The sequence below is a fragment of the Pistacia vera genome, unplaced genomic scaffold, assembly GCF_008641045.1.
Source record: "Pistacia vera cultivar Batoury unplaced genomic scaffold, PisVer_v2 Contig35, whole genome shotgun sequence".
Lineage (NCBI taxonomy): Eukaryota > Viridiplantae > Streptophyta > Magnoliopsida > Sapindales > Anacardiaceae > Pistacia > Pistacia vera.
This window is the reverse complement of record NW_022196168.1, coordinates 1,320,613-1,340,182: the sequence shown is the minus strand read 5'-3', so window position 1 is coordinate 1,340,182 and position 19,570 is coordinate 1,320,613. Positions and strand designations below refer to the sequence as shown.

General features: G+C 34.1%; 1 protein-coding gene across 1 annotated transcript; it reads left to right on the top strand.

The window, feature by feature from the left end:
- The first annotated feature begins 336 nt into the window (after nt 1-336).
- LOC116139319 (DNA gyrase subunit A, chloroplastic/mitochondrial) lies at nt 337-17,389 on the top strand. Its single transcript, XM_031424997.1, has 27 exons — nt 337-855; nt 1,501-1,570; nt 1,686-1,751; nt 2,148-2,249; nt 3,136-3,180; nt 3,274-3,372; nt 3,510-3,596; nt 4,360-4,430; nt 5,265-5,373; nt 5,472-5,534; nt 5,634-5,699; nt 5,847-5,935; nt 7,090-7,138; nt 7,274-7,360; nt 7,659-7,752; nt 8,008-8,078; nt 8,194-8,283; nt 11,767-11,892; nt 12,032-12,189; nt 14,539-14,620; nt 14,700-14,864; nt 14,946-15,047; nt 15,388-15,524; nt 16,339-16,444; nt 16,550-16,604; nt 16,739-16,838; nt 17,070-17,389. The coding sequence occupies exons 1-27, from the start codon at nt 467-469 to the stop codon at nt 17,218-17,220; spliced, it is 2,829 nt and encodes a 942-aa protein (XP_031280857.1). The 5' UTR covers nt 337-466; the 3' UTR covers nt 17,221-17,389.
- The last annotated feature ends 2,181 nt before the right edge of the window (nt 17,390-19,570 follow it).

The window sequence follows — 19,570 nt, the reverse complement described above, 5'->3', positions numbered from 1 at the left end:
GTCAATTGTTGGCAATTGAGTGATTAGAGTTTATGTAGCGGTTCCTCCCATCAAATTCTGATCAATTTCAACCACCAAAATTCAACCTTTCACCACTAAAAGACTTATCAATCTCCCTTTTTCAAAAACTCTAACTGTTTAGACTAAGTTTGCTCTCTCTTTATTATTGAAATATAAATTTAGATAGTAAAATAGTATTTTAAAAGTCTATGTTGAGAAAATACCATTAATGATTATTTGGGTGGAAAAAAGTTGTTAACTCAATTATCTAATTACAAAATAAATATAAATAAATAACACAAAAATAAAAATAAAAAATAGAACCAATGACAAATTCGCTCGCCAGAAAAACCCTAGGGGTTTTACAGCACAGTAGAGAGCAGAACGCTCTCCCTCTCTCGCATCGTTCAAACGATAACTCAAAACTCGGAAAAATCCTCTCTTTTACCTTTCATTTTCTAATGGCATGAGCTTCTTATCTTCCTATCTTTCTTCTCTTTCCTTTTCTTCTCTAATGGCTGTTTCTTCTACTTTCCGTTTCTCTTCTGCCATTCTCCGCCCCCACCGCCATCACCGCTACTCCCTCTTTCTTCCCCTCTCCTCCCGCCGCTTCCTCTCCCTCCCCCCCTCTCCTCCTCCGCTTCCCCTCTCTCGTTCCCGCATCCTCTCCAAAGATAAAGATAAAGACTCAAAAACTAGCATCGCCGTTGTCGACAATGACTCGGGTCGGGTCCTGACCGTGGAGCTTCACGAGGAGATGACTGTGTCCTACATCACTTACTCTATGTCCGTTTTGCTCGGACGTGCTTTGCCTGATGTTAGAGACGGGTTAAAGCCTGTGCATAGGAGGATTTTGTAAGTAGTGGCTCACTGAGGACTTTAATCCAACACTTGGTGAACTATTTTAACTTGTATGAGTGTTTGTAATTTTTTTTTTTTTTTAATGATTTTCGGGATTTTGCTTTGTAAATAATCTGGGGTTTTGTTTTTTAAATTTAATGGCTACGGGTGCTTTTTAAACTTTTGTCATTTTCATTGCTTGTTTATTGTGGGTTAAAAGATACAGAGATAATCAATGTTTAACCACTTGATAAACACATTCAAGCACCTTGCAAAACCGTGTTCAAATACTTTCAAACGCATGCGGGCAATGTTAACATGTGTTTCTGTATTTATAGCACTTGTAATTTGTTTTCTTGGTATTTTGACAATTATATGGGGGTTTGTTTTGTTACAATTTGTGACTGCTTTTTACTTTCAAATTGCTAGTGTTACCTTAAATCTTTTTCATTTCTGTTGCTTGTTTATTATGGGTCAAAACAAACAAAGAAAAATAATGGTGTCGACTCAATGAATCGTACCCCAATTAGAAACCTGTCGTTAGGATGTTACAATCTATGGTTTTGATCTTGTGTTTGTCTCTCTAAACTTAATGTATGATTTTTTTTTGTCAACATATTAATAAAAATGTTAGTTTCTTTTTTCTGAATTTTGCCACAGATTTGCAATGCATGAGTTGGGCCTTTCATCCAGAAAACCTTTCAAAAAATGTGCTAGAGTTGTTGGGGAGGTGAGTTGTTGGGGAGGTTGGAATTAGTACTAGTGAACTGACTACCATTGATTTTGCTAACATTATTTCATTTGCATTTTTTAAATATTAATAAGCTTTTGTTCTTTGATTCCAGGTCTTAGGTAAATTTCATCCACATGGAGATAATGCTGTTTATGAGTCCTTGGTTCGAATGGCACAGGTAAATGAAGAATTTTGTTTATGGTACCATTTTGGGAGATATTCAAAAAGACATTTTTGTATATTAATCTCATTTCAATATGATTGCAGTGTGTTATAAAAAAAGTGATTAAATCTAAACTTTTTACGTGAGGTGCAAAACTTCTTAGCATTTAAAGTCCCACATTCTAATATAATTTTGTAATATGTGTTTGATAGTGAAATTGCTATGCCTTGAAGTTTAGTTGCCTTGGTGGTGCTTTTATATCTCTTTTCCAATTTTATTTAAAGGATTTGTTTGTCTATGACTAATATTACTTCTTTCGTATTCTCTTTTAGGGGATGTATATGTAGATAATTTTAATATTTACTCCTTTCTCTCATTTATGTAAAATTCACCGGATGATCTTTCTTGCAGGATTTCTCTTTAAGGTATCCATTAATTCAAGGGCATGGGAATTTTGGTTCGATTGATGCAGATCCTCCTGCTGCCATGCGTTATACTGAGTGCAGACTGGATGTATGTATTATAATTTAATGCTTGTTTGAACTTATGTTGTTCTGCTTGGATGAATTTTCTTAACTGAAGATGTTTTTTCTTTAACTGGAATAATGTATGATTTGATAAATTGTATCCAAAATTCATTGTGTGCATCAAGGAGATTATAGTCATATGTTACAATGTTGAATAGTTGGGGAACTCATGAGACATAATACCCAAATAGCTGGCTCTTTGGAATTCGAACCTTCTGACTTCCTGGTTTGGAAGCCAAGGTCGTAACTGTCTGACCCACCTATTGAGTTTAGGAGCTTCTAAGTATTCTCCACTTAACTCCCACTTTAGAGTTTCTTGTTGAATTATCCTAGTAAAAAACTTTCTTCCATTCCATCAAAGATATCTTTATTTTATTTTATCCTCACTACAAATGTGAGAAGCAAATTTACATTATTTTATTATTAGCTCATTTTTAACTTTGATGGGTTTGTAAATTCATCTTAGTTTTATAGTAGCCACTTCATGAAGAAATGTTATTGAAGGGAATAGAATTAAATCAGTGTTATGGATAAGTCATGATCTTTAACCCACATATACATATATTGAGGTTGGATACATATGATGCATGCTTTGACATCTCAAAGGGGCAGTCTTGCTAAGTGTTGGCTTTTAATGTGTGCTTCATGAGACTGTTGCTTAATATTTAAAATCCTTAAATAGTTAATCATTTCCTCGCACTACAACTTACCTCGAGTTCTACCTTAAAGAAGCATTGCTTCAACCTCTCTCTATAGGTTGATTATTAAAAAACAAATTTTTTGTTCCTGTGAATCACTTTGCTTTATAGTTCTGCCTTTTTTTCTGTAAGTTCTTAAAGATCATTTGTTTTCTTTAATTTTTTGTTGTGCAGCCACTGGCTGAAGCGATGTTGTTGACAGATTTAGAGTTAGATACTGTAAGTGTTATTTCTTGTTTCATAATCATTTATAATCTGCATGCTTTAAATCATCATTCATATATTTATGCATCGTCTTTGATCTGATTGTAGGTAAATTTTGTTCCGAACTTTGATGCATCACAAAAAGAGCCATCACTTTTGCCTGCTCGACTCCCAAATCTGTTATTGAATGGTTCTTCTGGGATTGCGGTGACTTAATCTGACTATTTTTTCCTTAGTTGTACATTTTGTTTGATTTTCATTGTTCTTGCTGCTTTCTCTCATGAACAGTGTTTATTTGAGGTATGAGTAAATTTTGTTGATGTCAGATCATTTTCATTTTACAGGTTGGCATGGCAACCAACATTCCTCCTCATAATCTTGGAGAGTTGGTAGACGTGCTCTGTGCGTTAATTCATAATCCCGAAGCCACAGTAAGTTCCCAAGGTTTTATTCATTGCTTGCTTCCATTGATAATAATAGAAATTGATTTTAGATTTTATTTAGTACATTGGGAATTATTCATTTTTTTTCCTTATAGATTTATTTATCATTAGTGTAGTGTGAAATGCAATTTAATTTGGGTGGGAGTTTTAAAGATATGAAGGGAGGATTATGTGCTATCTTTGTGGATGCTTGGTCCGTTTTGTACATTCAACTTCTTTTTCACATTTAGTAATATACATTCTCAGTTTCCTTATTTAGACTAAAGTGAATTTTTAATCCTGAATAGATTTTTTGTCATGGTGCATAGTCTATTCCTTTGACAATATGAGCTGTATGTAATGGCTTAAGTGTGTTTCATGATGTGTATTTGGCCTGAGAGAAATGGTAGGGTTTTTGGAATAGGGAAGTTCTGATATGAAACTCAATGCTGAGTTTGCTTTGAGAATTTTATTTCCACCATTGTAAGCTCTGATTTATTCCATACACAAGGATCTGTTTTTAAGCTTCATTGATGTATTGAACTTTAGGAACTTATGTCTCCTACTTTTTTCGATTTCCTTTCATTTTTGCTTTTCTTGAAAAAGACCCATGTATTAGGATAGTGCGCCCCTCTCTCTCCCACGTTTTCTTTATTTGGTTCTTTATGATTCTACTTGCTATATAAGACTTGTTATTTTGGTTAATGTTATTGTTACTGTTATTAATAGTGGTAATAAATGTTGGTTTTCACATTGTTCCGCTCTCTATTAGTTGCAAGAATTGTTGGAATACATGCCTGGGCCTGATTTTCCAACTGGAGGGCTTATTATGGGAAATCTTGGGTAAGTTTTTATTCTTTATGGTTTTGGTAATTTATATTATTTCTCTCTCTCGATTTATATGCTAAAGTGACTTCTCTAATTAAAAGTCAAAGCCAGACCTTATAAATAACATTACAAACTTCTTAAAGCACTAATTTATTATCAGTCTTTGCTTACCAATTCCTAATCATCTAATTCCATCTACCTTACTCCCTAAATGTAATGTTCATGGTTGGAGGCTTGAAGTGCCATCTGAGTGCATTTCAGTATACAGGCACACCCATGTGGGAAGTGATTTATTTGGCATTGTTTTAAGCATGACAATCACTGTTTTTCCTTGCATATTGACTATATAACATTCAATGCAATTATAAACTATATCAATATTTCCACTGCAATTTATACAAACTGTTGGTAATATCATTATTTTTTGTCAGTTCAACCAATGTAGGGTCAAATATAAAATCAAATTATTATTATACATAGAAAACAATAGAGCCAGGATTAAAGGGTTGTTTAGGAGCATCATTTGTTAATATATTCAAAAAAAAGGAAGGTAGTTGTATTCCACTATGTCATGGCTCTATTAGACATAGCTAATAGGTATGACACATGAAGCTTCCTCATATTTGTCTCTGAAAGTGTGTAAATAGAGAGAAAGAGAAGAAGCATGTCAACCAGCCAGTGAGTATTCCAGGTTTAATTTGGACATCAAATCATGCTTATGATTTCCATCAAACATTGCGCTTGAGTTTAAATATTGTTTAAAACATATTCTTTCAACGTAGTATTGGCTTATTTAAATCGTGAAATTGTTTTGTGATTAATGTCCTGAGATTTAATCGTTTTTTCAAGGATCCTAGATGCATATCGAACTGGGAGAGGACGTATTGTTGTAAGAGGAAAAACTGAGGTTGAATTGCTTGACTCTAAGACAAAGAGAATGGCAATTATTATAAAAGAGGTAAATATTTTGGTTTTCCTGAAGGGTTTTGACAGATGTGTATTGCTTTACAAATTGGCATTTAAATGTATTGTTTATTTTTCTTCCTAATGAAATAGATTCCTTACCAAACCAACAAATCCTCGCTGGTGGAGAAGATAGCTGATCTTGTTGAGACAAGGGTAAATGTATTTAATTTGTATTTCTCTTTGTATTTGTCTTCATCAAAAGCAGCATGGGTAATGGTTAACTTGCATGTATTGTTTTACTTTATTCAACAGAGGTTAGAGGGCATCAGTGATATTCGAGATGAAAGTGATCGTTCTGGAATGCGTATAGTCATCGAGGTATGATAATATCAATTAATATGCTCTTCTTAACATCTTCTTAACATTTTCTAGTTGCTTCGTATAACCATTCTTTACGATTTCTACTCTGCTGAATTATCTTCGACTGAAAGAACTCTAATTAATTAAATTATCTAATCCCTACAGCTAAAACGAGGAGCTGACTCATCAATCGTTTTAAACAATCTTTATCGTCTGACTCCTCTACAGTCCAGTTTTAGTTGCAACACAGTGTGGTGAGTAGTTTCTTTTCTACCATAAAAACTATGAAAAGAAATAAATTATGTTGAAGTCTGATAGTAGTTTCTAAAACAAGGTTCAAAAATCTTACTCAGTATTAAAATACTTGCTTGCATAATATATTTGTGAGTGTAAGCAAAAGCTTAAATGTTAATTGATTTGGAACAAGAAAAGAAAAAAGAGAGAAAATAAGGCAAGAAAATAGAAAGAGAAAAGAAATAACACGGATAGATGGAATTTGGAGGAGAAAACAACTCATCCATTAGATTGTTTCTATAATCAATTTGTATTCAATAAGAATAAAACATATGCCTTATAAACAGGAGTTAAGTATTAAGTTAAAGAAGATCAGAATCTACTCCAAAGTATAGTCTGATTTAAATAAGTGATATCTCTAAAACCCAAAACCTTGATTATTCCCTAAACTAGTTAATAAAACCTAGGTTCTTGATTGTTCATGAAGAGTATGATAGAGGTTCTTGATTTTTTTATTTTTTTATCAAGAGTGATATTTTGGGATCAATTGCTGTCCAAATTTTTAAATTGAATTTCCCTAAATCATTCTAAATATCTTTTTCTAGATCTAGATTATCTAGTGAATGTGTTAGTGATAAATGGAGAGAAAGGATCTAAACCATGTTCTAATAATGTAGTTGAAGCTCTTTGGAAAAATCATTTTTCTCATAAATGTCTGATACCTAAGTGAAGGATTTGTGCATGTTCAGTTTTCTTTATTTATAACTTGGCTTAATCTCATAAAATAAATGTTCTTGTATTCTTAACAATGACATACATGTTTTAACCCTCAGGTGGCTTATGTTTGTACAGCTGTGCATCTAATGTTGAATTTTTTTCTTTTCATTCTTTTGTTCTGGAATATTACAAATTCAAAATGTGTGATTACTGACTCTTGGGTCACAAGTCATGTCTTTGAGCTTCACATTATCTTATTGTGCATGTGAAAATTATGACTGGAAAAAATAAAAGCATAAAACTATTCTTCATCCAGTATGGGTTAATTGTTTATCCATGGAGATGATGTGGAGGATTAAGAAGTGTTTGAAAAGTTATCTATGTTAAAATATATCCAATAGGATATAGAACTTCCTTATATATTGCACATTCTGATGTAGTTCTTGCTTTATTACAGTATACTTGATGGACAACCTAAACAGATGGGTCTGAAAGATGTACTTCAGGTGATTGCTTTTCTTATGTTTCTTCACATCTCTCTCGAACTTTCAAGTGTAGTTTTACTTTGTATTTTTGTGTTTTCTAGTGATAAAATTTCTTGTAATTTCACAGTTTTGCATTGTTTTCTTTTGTCTCGTCAGGCTTTCTTAGATTTTAGATGTTCTGTTATTGAAAGACGTGCTAGGTTCAAGCTTTCACAATTGCAAGATAGAAGGCATATTGTTGAGGTATGTTATGGTTTTTGTTTAAGTTTACTTATATGACTATGCAAGATGTTTGAGGGTCTCATCATCTTCAGTGCTCTTCCTCGTATGCTTATGTGATGCATATGTGGGCTGGCTGGTTGGTTTGTTCTCCAACACTTAAGCGATGTTCGTCGCTTTACCTGGTTGAAGTGATTTTATTTTCTCATCACTGGTGAAGTTTTTCATGTTCTTATTTAAGTGTATAGGCCCTCAAAAACAAAATATGTTGGTCTGATTTGCATTATATAATGGTTTGCATCTGTTACATATGTATCATCAGGGCATCATGGTGGGGCTTGATAATTTGAATGGAGTGATTAGTATAATTACGGAAAGTTCAAGCACTGCATCTATAGCTGATACTCTAAGGAATGGTAGGTTCTCCTAATAAGCTTCATGCCTTTTCATATTGCCTTATGGTATCCTTCTTTTCTAAGTTTTTATTGTGGTATTTTATGTCTAGTAGAATGTGTTTTTTTGGTTCTTCTTCGGTTTAGGACCTTCTGATTTTGTATATCTTTTTATTAGTCAACCCTCTTTCATGAAACATTAAGAAGAATATCCTATCATGATAGCTGCTTTGGAGAGAATTTTGTTACATACTATATTTTTTATATTATTTAATGCAGAATTCAAACTATCGGAGAAACAAGCTGAAGCTATATTGGACATGAACCTCAGAAGACTTTCCATGCTTGAGGTGCATATAATTCTGCTGATGACAATTTATTTTCTATTTTCTCTATCAAATTTTTTTTATTATAGTTTCACAAATAATACCATCTGAAGAAGATTCTGTTCTTGTTATTGGTCAGAAAAACAAGTTTGTCAATGAGAGTAAAACTTTGACAGAAAAAATTATGAAGCTGCAGGAACTACTGTCAAGCAAGAAAAATATACTACAGGTAACATATCTTTGAGTAATTAGAAGTAGTCTTTAGTAGATTTACAAATTTACGGAGCTTCTTCTAATTCTAGAGTCAAGTCACCTTTATTCTCAATTTGTTTCCCTTTCCTTCTCCTCCTTTTTCATATGTAAAACTTAGATGCAAAACAATTTCAGTGTTATAATTTTTCTGGTATGCTTGCTCATAGGATCTGTCCGTCCAGTCAGATTCTAGTTCCACTTCAGTGCTTGTTGACATGTTATTTGCTATTATATTTGTATGTCTCCAGTCTATGCATATGATATTGTTGTTAGCTCTGTGAGACCTTCATTAATCAAATGTTGTTATGATTAATAGAATTTTGTTTTATTAAGACAAAGTAGCATAAAAACTCCACTAGAGAGAAAATAAGGCAAGAAAATAGAAAGAGAAAAGAAATAACACGGATAGATGGAATTTGGAGGAGAAAACAACTCATCCATTAGATTGTTTCTATAATCAATTTGTATTCAATAAGAATAAAACATATGCCTTATAAACAGGAGTTAAGTATTAAGTTAAAGAAGATCAGAATCTATTAAGTTAAAGAAGATCAGAATCTACTCCAAAGTATAGTCTGATTTAAATAAGTGATATCTCTAAAACCCAAAACCTTGATTATTCCCTAAACTAGTTAATAAAACCTAGGTTCTTGATTGTTCATGAAGAGTATGATAGAGGTTCTTTGATTTTTTTATTTTTTTATCAAGAGTGATATTTTGGGATCAATTGCTGTCCAAATTTTTAAATTGAATTTCCCTAAATCATTCTAAATATCTTTTTCTAGATCTAGATTATCTAGTGAATGTGGTAGTGATAAATGGAGAGAAAGGATCTAAACCATGTTCTAATAATGTAGTTGAAGCTCTTTGGAAAAATCATTTTTCTCATAAATGTCTGATACCTAAGTGAAGGATTTGTGCATGTTCAGTTTTCTTTATTTATAACTTGGCTTAATCTCATAAAATAAATGTTCTTGTATTCTTAACAATGACATACATGTTTTAACCCTCAGGTGGCTTATGTTTGTACAGCTGTGCATCTAATGTTGAATTTTTTTCTTTTCATTCTTTTGTTCTGGAATATTACAAATTCAAAATGTGTGATTACTGACTCTTGGGTCACAAGTCATGTCTTTGAGCTTCACATTATCTTATTGTGCATGTGAAAATTATGACTGGAAAAAATAAAAGCATAAAACTATTCTTCATCCAGTATGGGTTAATTGTTTATCCATGGAGATGATGTGGAGGATTAAGAAGTGTTTGAAAAGTTATCTATGTTAAAATATATCCAATAGGATATAGAACTTCCTTATATATTGCACATTCTGATGTAGTTCTTGCTTTATTACAGTATACTTGATGGACAACCTAAACAGATGGGTCTGAAAGATGTACTTCAGGTGATTGCTTTTCTTATGTTTCTTCACATCTCTCTCGAACTTTCAAGTGTAGTTTTACTTCGTATTTTTGTGTTTTCTAGTGATAAAATTTCTTGTAATTTCACAGTTTTGCATTGTTTTCTTTTGTCTCGTCAGGCTTTCTTAGATTTTAGATGTTCTGTTATTGAAAGACGTGCTAGGTTCAAGCTTTCACAATTGCAAGATAGAAGGCATATTGTTGAGGTATGTTATGGTTTTTGTTTAAGTTTACTTATATGACTATGCAAGATGTTTGAGGGTCCCATCATCTTCATTGCTCTTCCTCGTATGCTTATGTGATGCATATGTGGGCTGGCTGGTTGGTTTGTTCTCCAACACTTAAGCGATGTTCGTTGCTTTACCTGGTTGAAGTGATTTTATTTTCTCATCACTGGTGAAGTTTTTCATGTTCTTATTTAAGTGTATAGGCTCTCAAAAACAAAATATCTTGGTCTGATTTGCATTATATAATGGTTTGCATCTGTTACATATGTATCATCAGGGCATCATGGTGGGGCTTGATAATTTGAATGGAGTGATTAGTATAATTACGGAAAGTTCAAGCACTGCATCTATAGCTGATACTCTAAGGAATGGTAGGTTCTCCTAATAAGCTTCATGCCTTTTCATATTGCCTTATGGTATCCTTCTTTTCTAAGTTTTTATTGTGGTATTTTATGTCTAGTAGAATGTGTTTTTTTGGTTCTTCTTCGGTTTAGGACCTTCTGATTTTGTATATCTTTTTATTAGTCAACCCTCTTTCATGAAACATTAAGAAGAATATCCTATCATGATAGCTGCTTTGGAGAGAATTTTGTTACATACTATATTTTTTATATTATTTAATGCAGAATTCAAACTATCGGAGAAACAAGCTGAAGCTATATTGGACATGAACCTCAGAAGACTTTCCATGCTTGAGGTGCATATAATTCTGCTGATGACAATTTATTTTCTATTTGCTCAATCAAATTTTTTTTATTATAGTTTCACAAATAATACCATCTGAAGAAGATTCTGTTCTTGTTATTGGTCAGAAAAACAAGTTTGTCAGTGAGAGTAAAACTTTGACAGAAAAAATTATGAAGCTGCAGGAACTACTGTCAAGCAAGAAAAATATACTACAGGTAACATATCTTTGAGTAATTAGAAGTAGTCTTTAGTAGATTTACAAATTTACGGAGCTTCTTCTAATTCTAGAGTCAAGTCACCTTTATTCTCAATTTGTTTCCCTTTCCTTCTCCTCCTTTTTCATATGTAAAACTTAGATGCAAAACAATTTCAGTGTTATAATTTTTCTGGTATGCTTGCTCATAGGATCTGTCCGTCCAGTCAGATTCTAGTTCCACTTCAGTGCTTGTTGACATGTTATTTGCTATTATATTTGTATGTCTCCAGTCTATGCATATGATATTGTTGTTAGCTCTGTGAGACCTTCATTAATCAAATGTTGTTATGATTAATAGAATTTTGTTTTATTAAGACAAAGTAGCATAAAAACTCCCACCTTTGAAATATCATAAACAGTTCTTGTAGGTTGAGCACCCACTTTATTTTCATTTTGAAATTTATGGAAGATTTTTCAACCTTAACCCCAAGCAAAAGAAGCTATGCATATATTGAGGAAATCCTAATATGCTTGGATTGATATCCTTCTATAACAGTGTAGAGTTTGTTTTCTTTTTTTGGAAGAAGATTTGTGAGCCCTTGTCTTACTCTTAAATAGTTAACGTAGAATATCCATGATTCCTTCCCATGAAAATAGATACGGAAATACTTGCTATGGATTTCTCTCTCTTATGTTGATCAAATGTAGTTATCTTAGTTTGGAAAAAAAAAAAAAAGGAATGAAATTTTGTGATGCTACTTTTGTCCATCCTTTGGAAATAAGAAATCTATTCTTCTTATGTGTATTGTACATTTTGACAATATTTTTTTTGATATTCTTACCTCAAACTTTGTACTATTAATTTTTTTACATTTTCATTTTTTTTGTTCATGGTATATTCTGATTCTTACTTTATTGTTTCACTTATTAGTCAATAGAACAAGAAGCAGTGGAGCTGAAGAACAGGTTTTGGAGTCCAAGGAAGTCAATGATAGAAGACTCTGATAGTGGTCTACTTGAAGACATAGATGTGATTCCAAACGAAGAGATGTTACTAGTATGTAACATAATTAGTTAACATTTTCTCGAATGTGTTCTTTGTCCCTATTATGTTTACATCATTTTCAAGATTCTGATCATGTGACTAAAGAATTTACCCCTTTCTTTTTTTTGAATCTAACATATCTGATTTTCAGGCCATTAGCGAAAAGGGTTATGTTAAACGGATGAAACCTAACACTTTCAATCTTCAAAACCGTGGAACGATCGGCAAATCTGTCGGAAAACTAAGATTCAATGATGCAATGTCTGATTTTATTGTTTGTCATGCACATGATCATGTGCTTTACTTCAGGTATATTTATTCTTTCTACTGCTATAGTTGTTACTGTTGTTTGCTGTTTTATATGATTGAGTTTTGCTGTCAGCTCTCTCTTTCCTTTTCTAACATGTATATACTAAGATAAATAAGGCAGAGTATATAGCAACAGGGCAATACCGTAGATAACACAGTCAAAAATTTTAACCAAGCTGTTCTAGTCTGCTGTGTGACTTTGATCTCTGTTATGTCTTCATTTTCTTCCCTTTTTTCTTCGGTTTAAGAAAAATCCTCAAGATGTTCCCTTTTTTTTTTTTTTAATGAGACATGTTATAATTTCGTTAAAATAAAACTAAAAACAAATGGGTGAGCCAGAAGTACACTGATAAGAAGAAACAATAAGCATAAATTCAATTTTTTTCACCATAGAGATTTCCTTCAAGAAGACTGAAAAGATTCTGAAAATTAAGACAAAGCAGCCATCCTATACCTTTGAATAAAGAAAAAAGAAATGATTGCGGGTTGCTTTCTTCGGTTTAAGAAAAATCCTCTAGTTATTCCTTTTTTTTTTTTTTTTTTTTTAATTTTTTATGAGACATGTTATAATTTCATTAAAATAAAACTAAAACCAAATGGGGTGAGCAAGAAACAATAAGCATAAATTCAATTTTTTTCACCATAGAGATTTCCTTGAAGAAGACTGAAAAGATTCTGAAAATTAAGAAAAAGCAGCCATCCAATACCTTTGAATAAAGAAAAAGAAATGATTACAGGTTGCTTCTGATCCTGCTAAGTTTATGAAAAGAGAGGGATGGGATATATAATCTTTCTTTTTCCCAATTGCTAGCAGAACCTCTCCCAACCATGAGAAAATATTTTTTATCTATCTTTTTATGATAGGAAACACTGAGTATATTGAAACTGAGAAAAAAAGTTAGAATGTCAGACCAAGAGTCAGCTACAAGAATGCTAGATCTTTACCAAAACATGTCAGAAACTTTGTGTAATCTGTGCAATATGAACACCCAATAGAGAGAAAGATAGCAACTGAAAATAAAGCCAAAAAAAAGTAGTACACATCAACATAAAACCCTAGCCAACTATGATAAATGAAGAAAATGAGGTATCCTAAAAATCTTCTGCTATAGATGCCCAACAAGCAGCAAAAAATCTGGTTTTCTCCCACTAAACACTCGGCATTTTCTCCTTTACTCTCTTCAAAGATTCGGCTATTTATTTCACGCCAAATCACCCTCAAAAGAGCTAGATCTGCACATTTTCTATGGTTTCTCTAAATTTCTTTCTGTGAAAATGAATCTTCCACAGGTTGTTCACTGACCTCAATACTGACAATTGTGTTCAAACCTGAACTCTCCGGATTAGTGTTTGGTCTTAAAGATTCTCCTTATCTTTAACTCTATCTACCATTTGTAGTTGATTCACATTCAACATTTCTCTTAGGTTCTCCGAAATCACCTTGATTACTTTTCTCTTTGCTTTGTATGACAAGAGTCTAGTGCATATTTTGTGTACTGAAGGGCTTTCGTAGACAAAGATTTAAATATTTTGAGTACTTCGACGCTTTTTATTGTTTGGCCTTATTCACTGCTTATTGGAGCTTCACGTCAAGATGAGTATCTCGTGAGGTTTAAACACAGTGATATAGAAATTTGAGATTCATGAAATCCATTTGATCTTAAGATGATCACTTGGAAGAGTATTGAGAAAGGAAGTACTCAGAACATATTCAAATAAGTTATAATTGACGACTAAATTATTATCTCTTCAATCTTCTTTCTCTTTCTTTCTTTTCCCTTCTTGTTGTTTAATGGTTTATCATGTGTTTTTACTTTTGGTGTAAACTATGATGAGACACAGATCAAGGCATTGATTTATGTGCCACATAGAAAGCAACACAGTCATAAAGGGTTCTTACAAAGAGAAAAAATAAATGATAAGAGGAAGATATAATAGAGAGAAGAACTCATGATAATTATTTTATACTTTCTTGAGTTATTTATTTCGTGATGATTTTATTCTAGGACTAATTGTGGCGAGATGACGGTGGTCGGGTTGTATCATAGGAAATAATTGTGAGAACTAGGTGTGATGCAGAGGACTGTTTGGGTATTTTACCTAAAGATGTCCATAATCTCTTGTTACTCACAAAAACAAATCATGGGACGGTTACTTTGGATATTGCCCTGACATTCGGTATAGTTTTTTCCTAGAAACTGTCTTGTACTACTGATATGCAAATTGGTTTCATTTCTGGTCCAACCTTTAAGGTTATTATGCATGCCCAATGATCTGGTGCACCACTGGTTTCATTTTTAACCAATAAAAGGTTTTGGTTGTGGCATGACTAACATATTTCTTTTACAGTGATAGGGGAATAGTGTACTCGGCGCGTGCATATAAAATTCCTGAATGTACCAGGAATGCTGCTGGGACTCCACTGGTTCAGGTACATTATTTTATTGATTCTTTCATATTATTATCTGTGCCAATTAACATTTCCTGAACTGTTATCATGGTGGAGACAGATCTTATCTTTATCTGATGGTGAGAGAATAACTTCCATCATTCCTGTGAGTGAGTTTGTCGAAGATCAGTTTCTCGTTATGCTTACAGTGAATGGCTACATCAAGAAAGTGTCTTTAAATTCTTTCTCGGCCATACGTTCAACCGGAATCATAGCGATTCAATTGGTCTGTCCTCTTCTAGTCTGCTTTTGTGTTTAGTTTTGGCCTAATTTTCAATAAATTAATCCCTTTACATTAATTTACTAGGTTCCTGGTGATGAGCTGAAATGGGTCCGTTGTTGCACAAATGATGACCTTGTGGCCATGGCTTCACAAAATGGAATGGTCATTCTAAGTTCCTGTGGCATTGTAAGTTATCTTATACTATTCTTTTTCATCTATAAATTCTTTTCAAAACCTATATCATAGTTGCTAGATTTACTCTGGGCCATTTCAGCAGCTTGAACATGTGTAATTAAAGAATTATTTTTATTTATGTTTTTCAATATTCCAATTTCGTCTTTATGTTTTGTTCTAAGTGGCAAGGTTGAGTGAAATAGTGGAAAGAGAAAATATTTAATGGGGATAATGTTATAATGTGAGAGATTAGTCATTGCTTTAGTCATTATATGAATGGGGACAAGAAGGCAAGGATAGACATGATATAATATTTTTATTAACATTTGATTGTTTTCATGTTGTGATTTAGATTCGATCACTAAGCAGAAATACTAGGGGTGCAGTGGCCATGAGACTGAAAAATGGGGACAAGATGGCAAGCATTGACATAATACCTGCATCCATGCAGAAAGACTTGGAGAGGGCGTCAGGAGATTCTCGGAGCAAGTAATTGTTTAAGATTATCATGTGTTAGCACAGTAATTTTTATCAAATATTATATTGGATTTCTTGTTTGCTGGATTAGCTGGATAGGGCTAGCAATTATTGACTGATCAACCTTTCCCACTCAAGTTGTTTGAGTTGGATTCTGTGCTTGGGTGTGATGGGCTGGATTTATTAGAAGATGTGTCTGGATAAGTTCCCAAGTTCACTAACCCATCTATACTCTATTGGTTCCTATTAGAGCACTCTTATTTTAAGCATTTTTATGACTGTTTTGGTAATTAGGTCATTAGGTTTTCCTAAATTTATTAATTGATTGGTGGATTTCCAAATATGGGTCAAGTAAGTTTGACTGAGTATTGAAATTCAGGGTATGGCCTCCGACTCAACCTAAACATGAGCAATTTCTGACCTTTATTAAATATATTCTTATATTGTAGGCTTTTTAGCAACCATCATATTATCAGCCCTCAGGTCTAGAATAGTACCGGTGATCTGAACTCGGATTCTTATCAGTTGTTCTTAAGTCATACTGTGTCATGCCTTTTGTCTTTATCAGTTGTTATGAGGATAGGAGTTACCCTTTTTACTCTCTTGTTGAAGTGTATTACAAGTTTGTTTGACCTAAAATTATGAGAAATAACTTTGATCCTTTGTAATTGTTTTCAATTTTTCATATTAGACCTTGCTTTTTATAAATTTTATTTCCTTTACTTTCTTTCCTCTCTTTAAGATCAAGGGAGAAAGACCATAATAAATATAGAATATATTTTGTATTGTAGAAACTAATATATACAAAGTTTTTGTTTTACTCCAGTGGTCCATGGTTATTGTTTGTTTCTGAAAGCGGTTATGGAAAGCGGGTTCCCTTAAGCAGCTTCAGACAGTTGCCTTTGAACAGAGTTGGTTTAATAGGTTATAAGGTATGATGGATATTGCATCTTACTTAATCTTTATCTCAAGTGTGTAGTTGTTTTGCCCAAGTTTTTTTCTTTATCATGAGATTTTGTACTTTCTTTGATTTCCAGTTTTCTTCTGAGGATCGATTAGCAGCAGTCTTTGTAGTTGGTTTTTCATTGGCAGGTAATATTGTGTTAGGCGAGTTATAGTTAAAAGGTTTCATTTGATCAATTTACGAAATTATCATATTTGATCAATTTACGAAATTATCATAATGATGTTTCAATTTGCCATTTTCTATCTCTCCCTCTCTGCAGAAGATGGTGAAAGTGATGAGCAAGTGGTTCTAGTGAGCCAAAGTGGTACTGTTAATAGAATTAAAGTTCGGGATATTTCAATACAGTCTCGTTATGCCAGGTATAAATGTCCTGTTGTGTTCGCCTTTCTGCATTTTATGGTACAAAAATTGGCTTTATGTTGCTTTTAGCTACTAAACAGATACTCGATACAATATCATTTGTCAAGTCATGTATAAGATGGCAATGAACATGTGATTGAATCTGTCTAATTAATAGTTAGAATCCATAAACTTTTATCAGCTTTTTATTTATTCAGTTTTTTTGTTGTTATTTTTGTTGTGGTTTTCAGGGGTGTTATTCTGATGCGGTTGGAGTATGCCGGAAAGATTCAATCAGCTTCCTTGATATCTGCCACAGAACCTGAACCTGAACTTGAACTGCTTCCTGGTGCACAATCACCCTTAGCAACAGAGCCTGGAAATGTTTCAGTGGTGGCGTAGAGATTTCAAGCATACCTCAAAATTGTATTGTATATATGTGTATGCTATGCGATGAACCTGTTTAAATTATATTTGAATCATGTGTATTTTTTGTTACAATGTTTCTGCAGTTTCACAGATATTACCAAGGCTTTGAAATGATAAGATTTGAGCTATTTGTGACGAGGTAGCTGCACCCTGTTGGAACCAAATTGAATTTTTTTTAATTTAAAACCAAAAATTGAGTTGTGTCAAACAACCCTTTAATTAGGTTTAGAAGGTAGAGCTTAGGCGTGTCGGGCAAGCTGAACTGCTCGTGAGTAGTTTGGGTTTGGGTCTACATTTTCGAGTTCGAGCAACTCGAGTGTCGAGTAGCTCGAGTTTGGCTCGAGCAGTTCGCAAGCTTATTTGAGCTCGACAGGGGATATATGCAAGTTTTGTAACTATTAAAGGGTATACGTAATTTACCATTATGCCTTCTAAATTATGTCAAAGTGATATTTACATTTTACATCCCATTTCAATTCGAGAAGTGAAACCCTAAATTCTAATTCTCTTCGAAGTTGCTACACCATATTCACTCTATCCTCCCTCCCCTGTTGTTAAAAAAAAATGACACATGTCAACCTTAGACTCCATGTTAGCCATTCTTCTATATCTCTCATGATTGTAATGATTGGGGTTGGCTTTGCTCGTTGGTTTTATTGCGTGAGCCTCTAGATGCCTCCAAGCAAGCAAAGGTTTTCGGGGTGATCGTCGCGCATCCTTTTGGTGCTCGGTGACAATGGCAGTGTCTCAAAACAAAGGGGCCACCTAATCAAAAGGTACAACGGCTTGAGCAACAAAACTTAACATAAAAGTAGCCACTGGAGCCATTCTAGAAAGGGAGAAATTAGCACTACTCGGTGAAATAGTTTCTTTTAGAAGCAATTTCGAACCATCTGCTAGGGTTTGTAACAATCCAAACGATCCCGCTACATCAAGACTCTTTTATGTTGCACAGAAGCTATTATTTTCTATTTAGCTAGCAATTTTTATCCCATTATGCAAACATCTCCCCACCTCTTCTTTCCTGGCGGTTCCTCTTCCTTTCAAGTGAAAAGAGTGACTCCTAGCTCTATAAAGACAACAGTATTGCATCAGCACTAGTGTAAATCACACCAACCTGAATATGGCAAGAGTGCCTTGACCATTCCAGATGGTTAGACCAAGACTCCCTTTCCATTAGTAAACGGCTAAGAGGAAGTAATAGTGCTATGGTTAGGGATGAGAAGCGAGTCGAGCAGTTCGCGAGCTACTCGAGCTCAGCTCGTGAAAAGCTCAAGCTCAACTTGATTGACTTCGAGTCGAGCTCGAGCTCGTGTCATTTAAGGGATCGAGCCAAGTTTGATCAGGGTGAAGCTCGACTCAATATGCTCGTGAGCCTCATTGTGCTTGAAGGGCCAAATTGTAAGTTTTGTAACTTTTTTTTTATTTTCAAGTTTTTAAAATGACAAACAGCCCCCTTCTTACAATAAACTCGAAGCTCAAGCTCGTTCAAGCTCGAGTATCCACCCATACTCACGAGCTTGAGCTCTAGCCGAAGTATTCAAGCTCGAACGAGCTCGGCTCGACACTGTTCATCACAAACCAAGCTCGAGTGTCTAGATACTCGGCTCGGCTCCCCTAGCTATGGTAGTGATCACACAACACAGACTTTTTTTTTTTTGAAAATCTCTCAATTTTATTGGGGCTTTTGATTGATGATTATTGATTGTAGTGTTGTGGATTGTTATGTGCGCTATAGTGGGTGGATGTTGACCATTTTTTGGGTTGTTAAGTAGGTAGAAGGGAGTGTGGTGGGCTGCTAGGCATGAGTAGGGATGAGAAGCGAGTTGAGCAGTTCGCGAGCTACTCGAGCTCGGCTCTTGAAAAGCTCGAACTCAACACGAAGTCAATCGACCTCGAGCTCGAGTGGCTCCTTTAAGGGGTCAAGCCAAGTTCAATCAGGGCAAAGCTCGGCTCGATAAGCTCGCGAGCCTCATCGCATTCAGAGGGCCAAATTGCAAGTTTTGTAATTTTTTTATTTTATTTTCAAGTTTTTAAAGTGACAAACAGCCCCTTCTCATAATAAACTCGAAGCTCGAGCTCGAGTACAAACAGCCTCCTTCTCATAATAAACTCGAAGCTCGAGCTCGATTACTTGAGCTTGAGCACGAGCTCGAGTACCCACCCATACGCATGAGCTCAGGCTCGAGAGCCCAAGTATTCAACCTCGAACTCGCTTAACTCGAACTCGACACTATTCATCACAAACCGAGCTCGAGTGTCCAAATACTCAGCTCGTATACACCCCTAGGCATGAGGAAAGGGTGGGGTGGCTTTGGTGGGC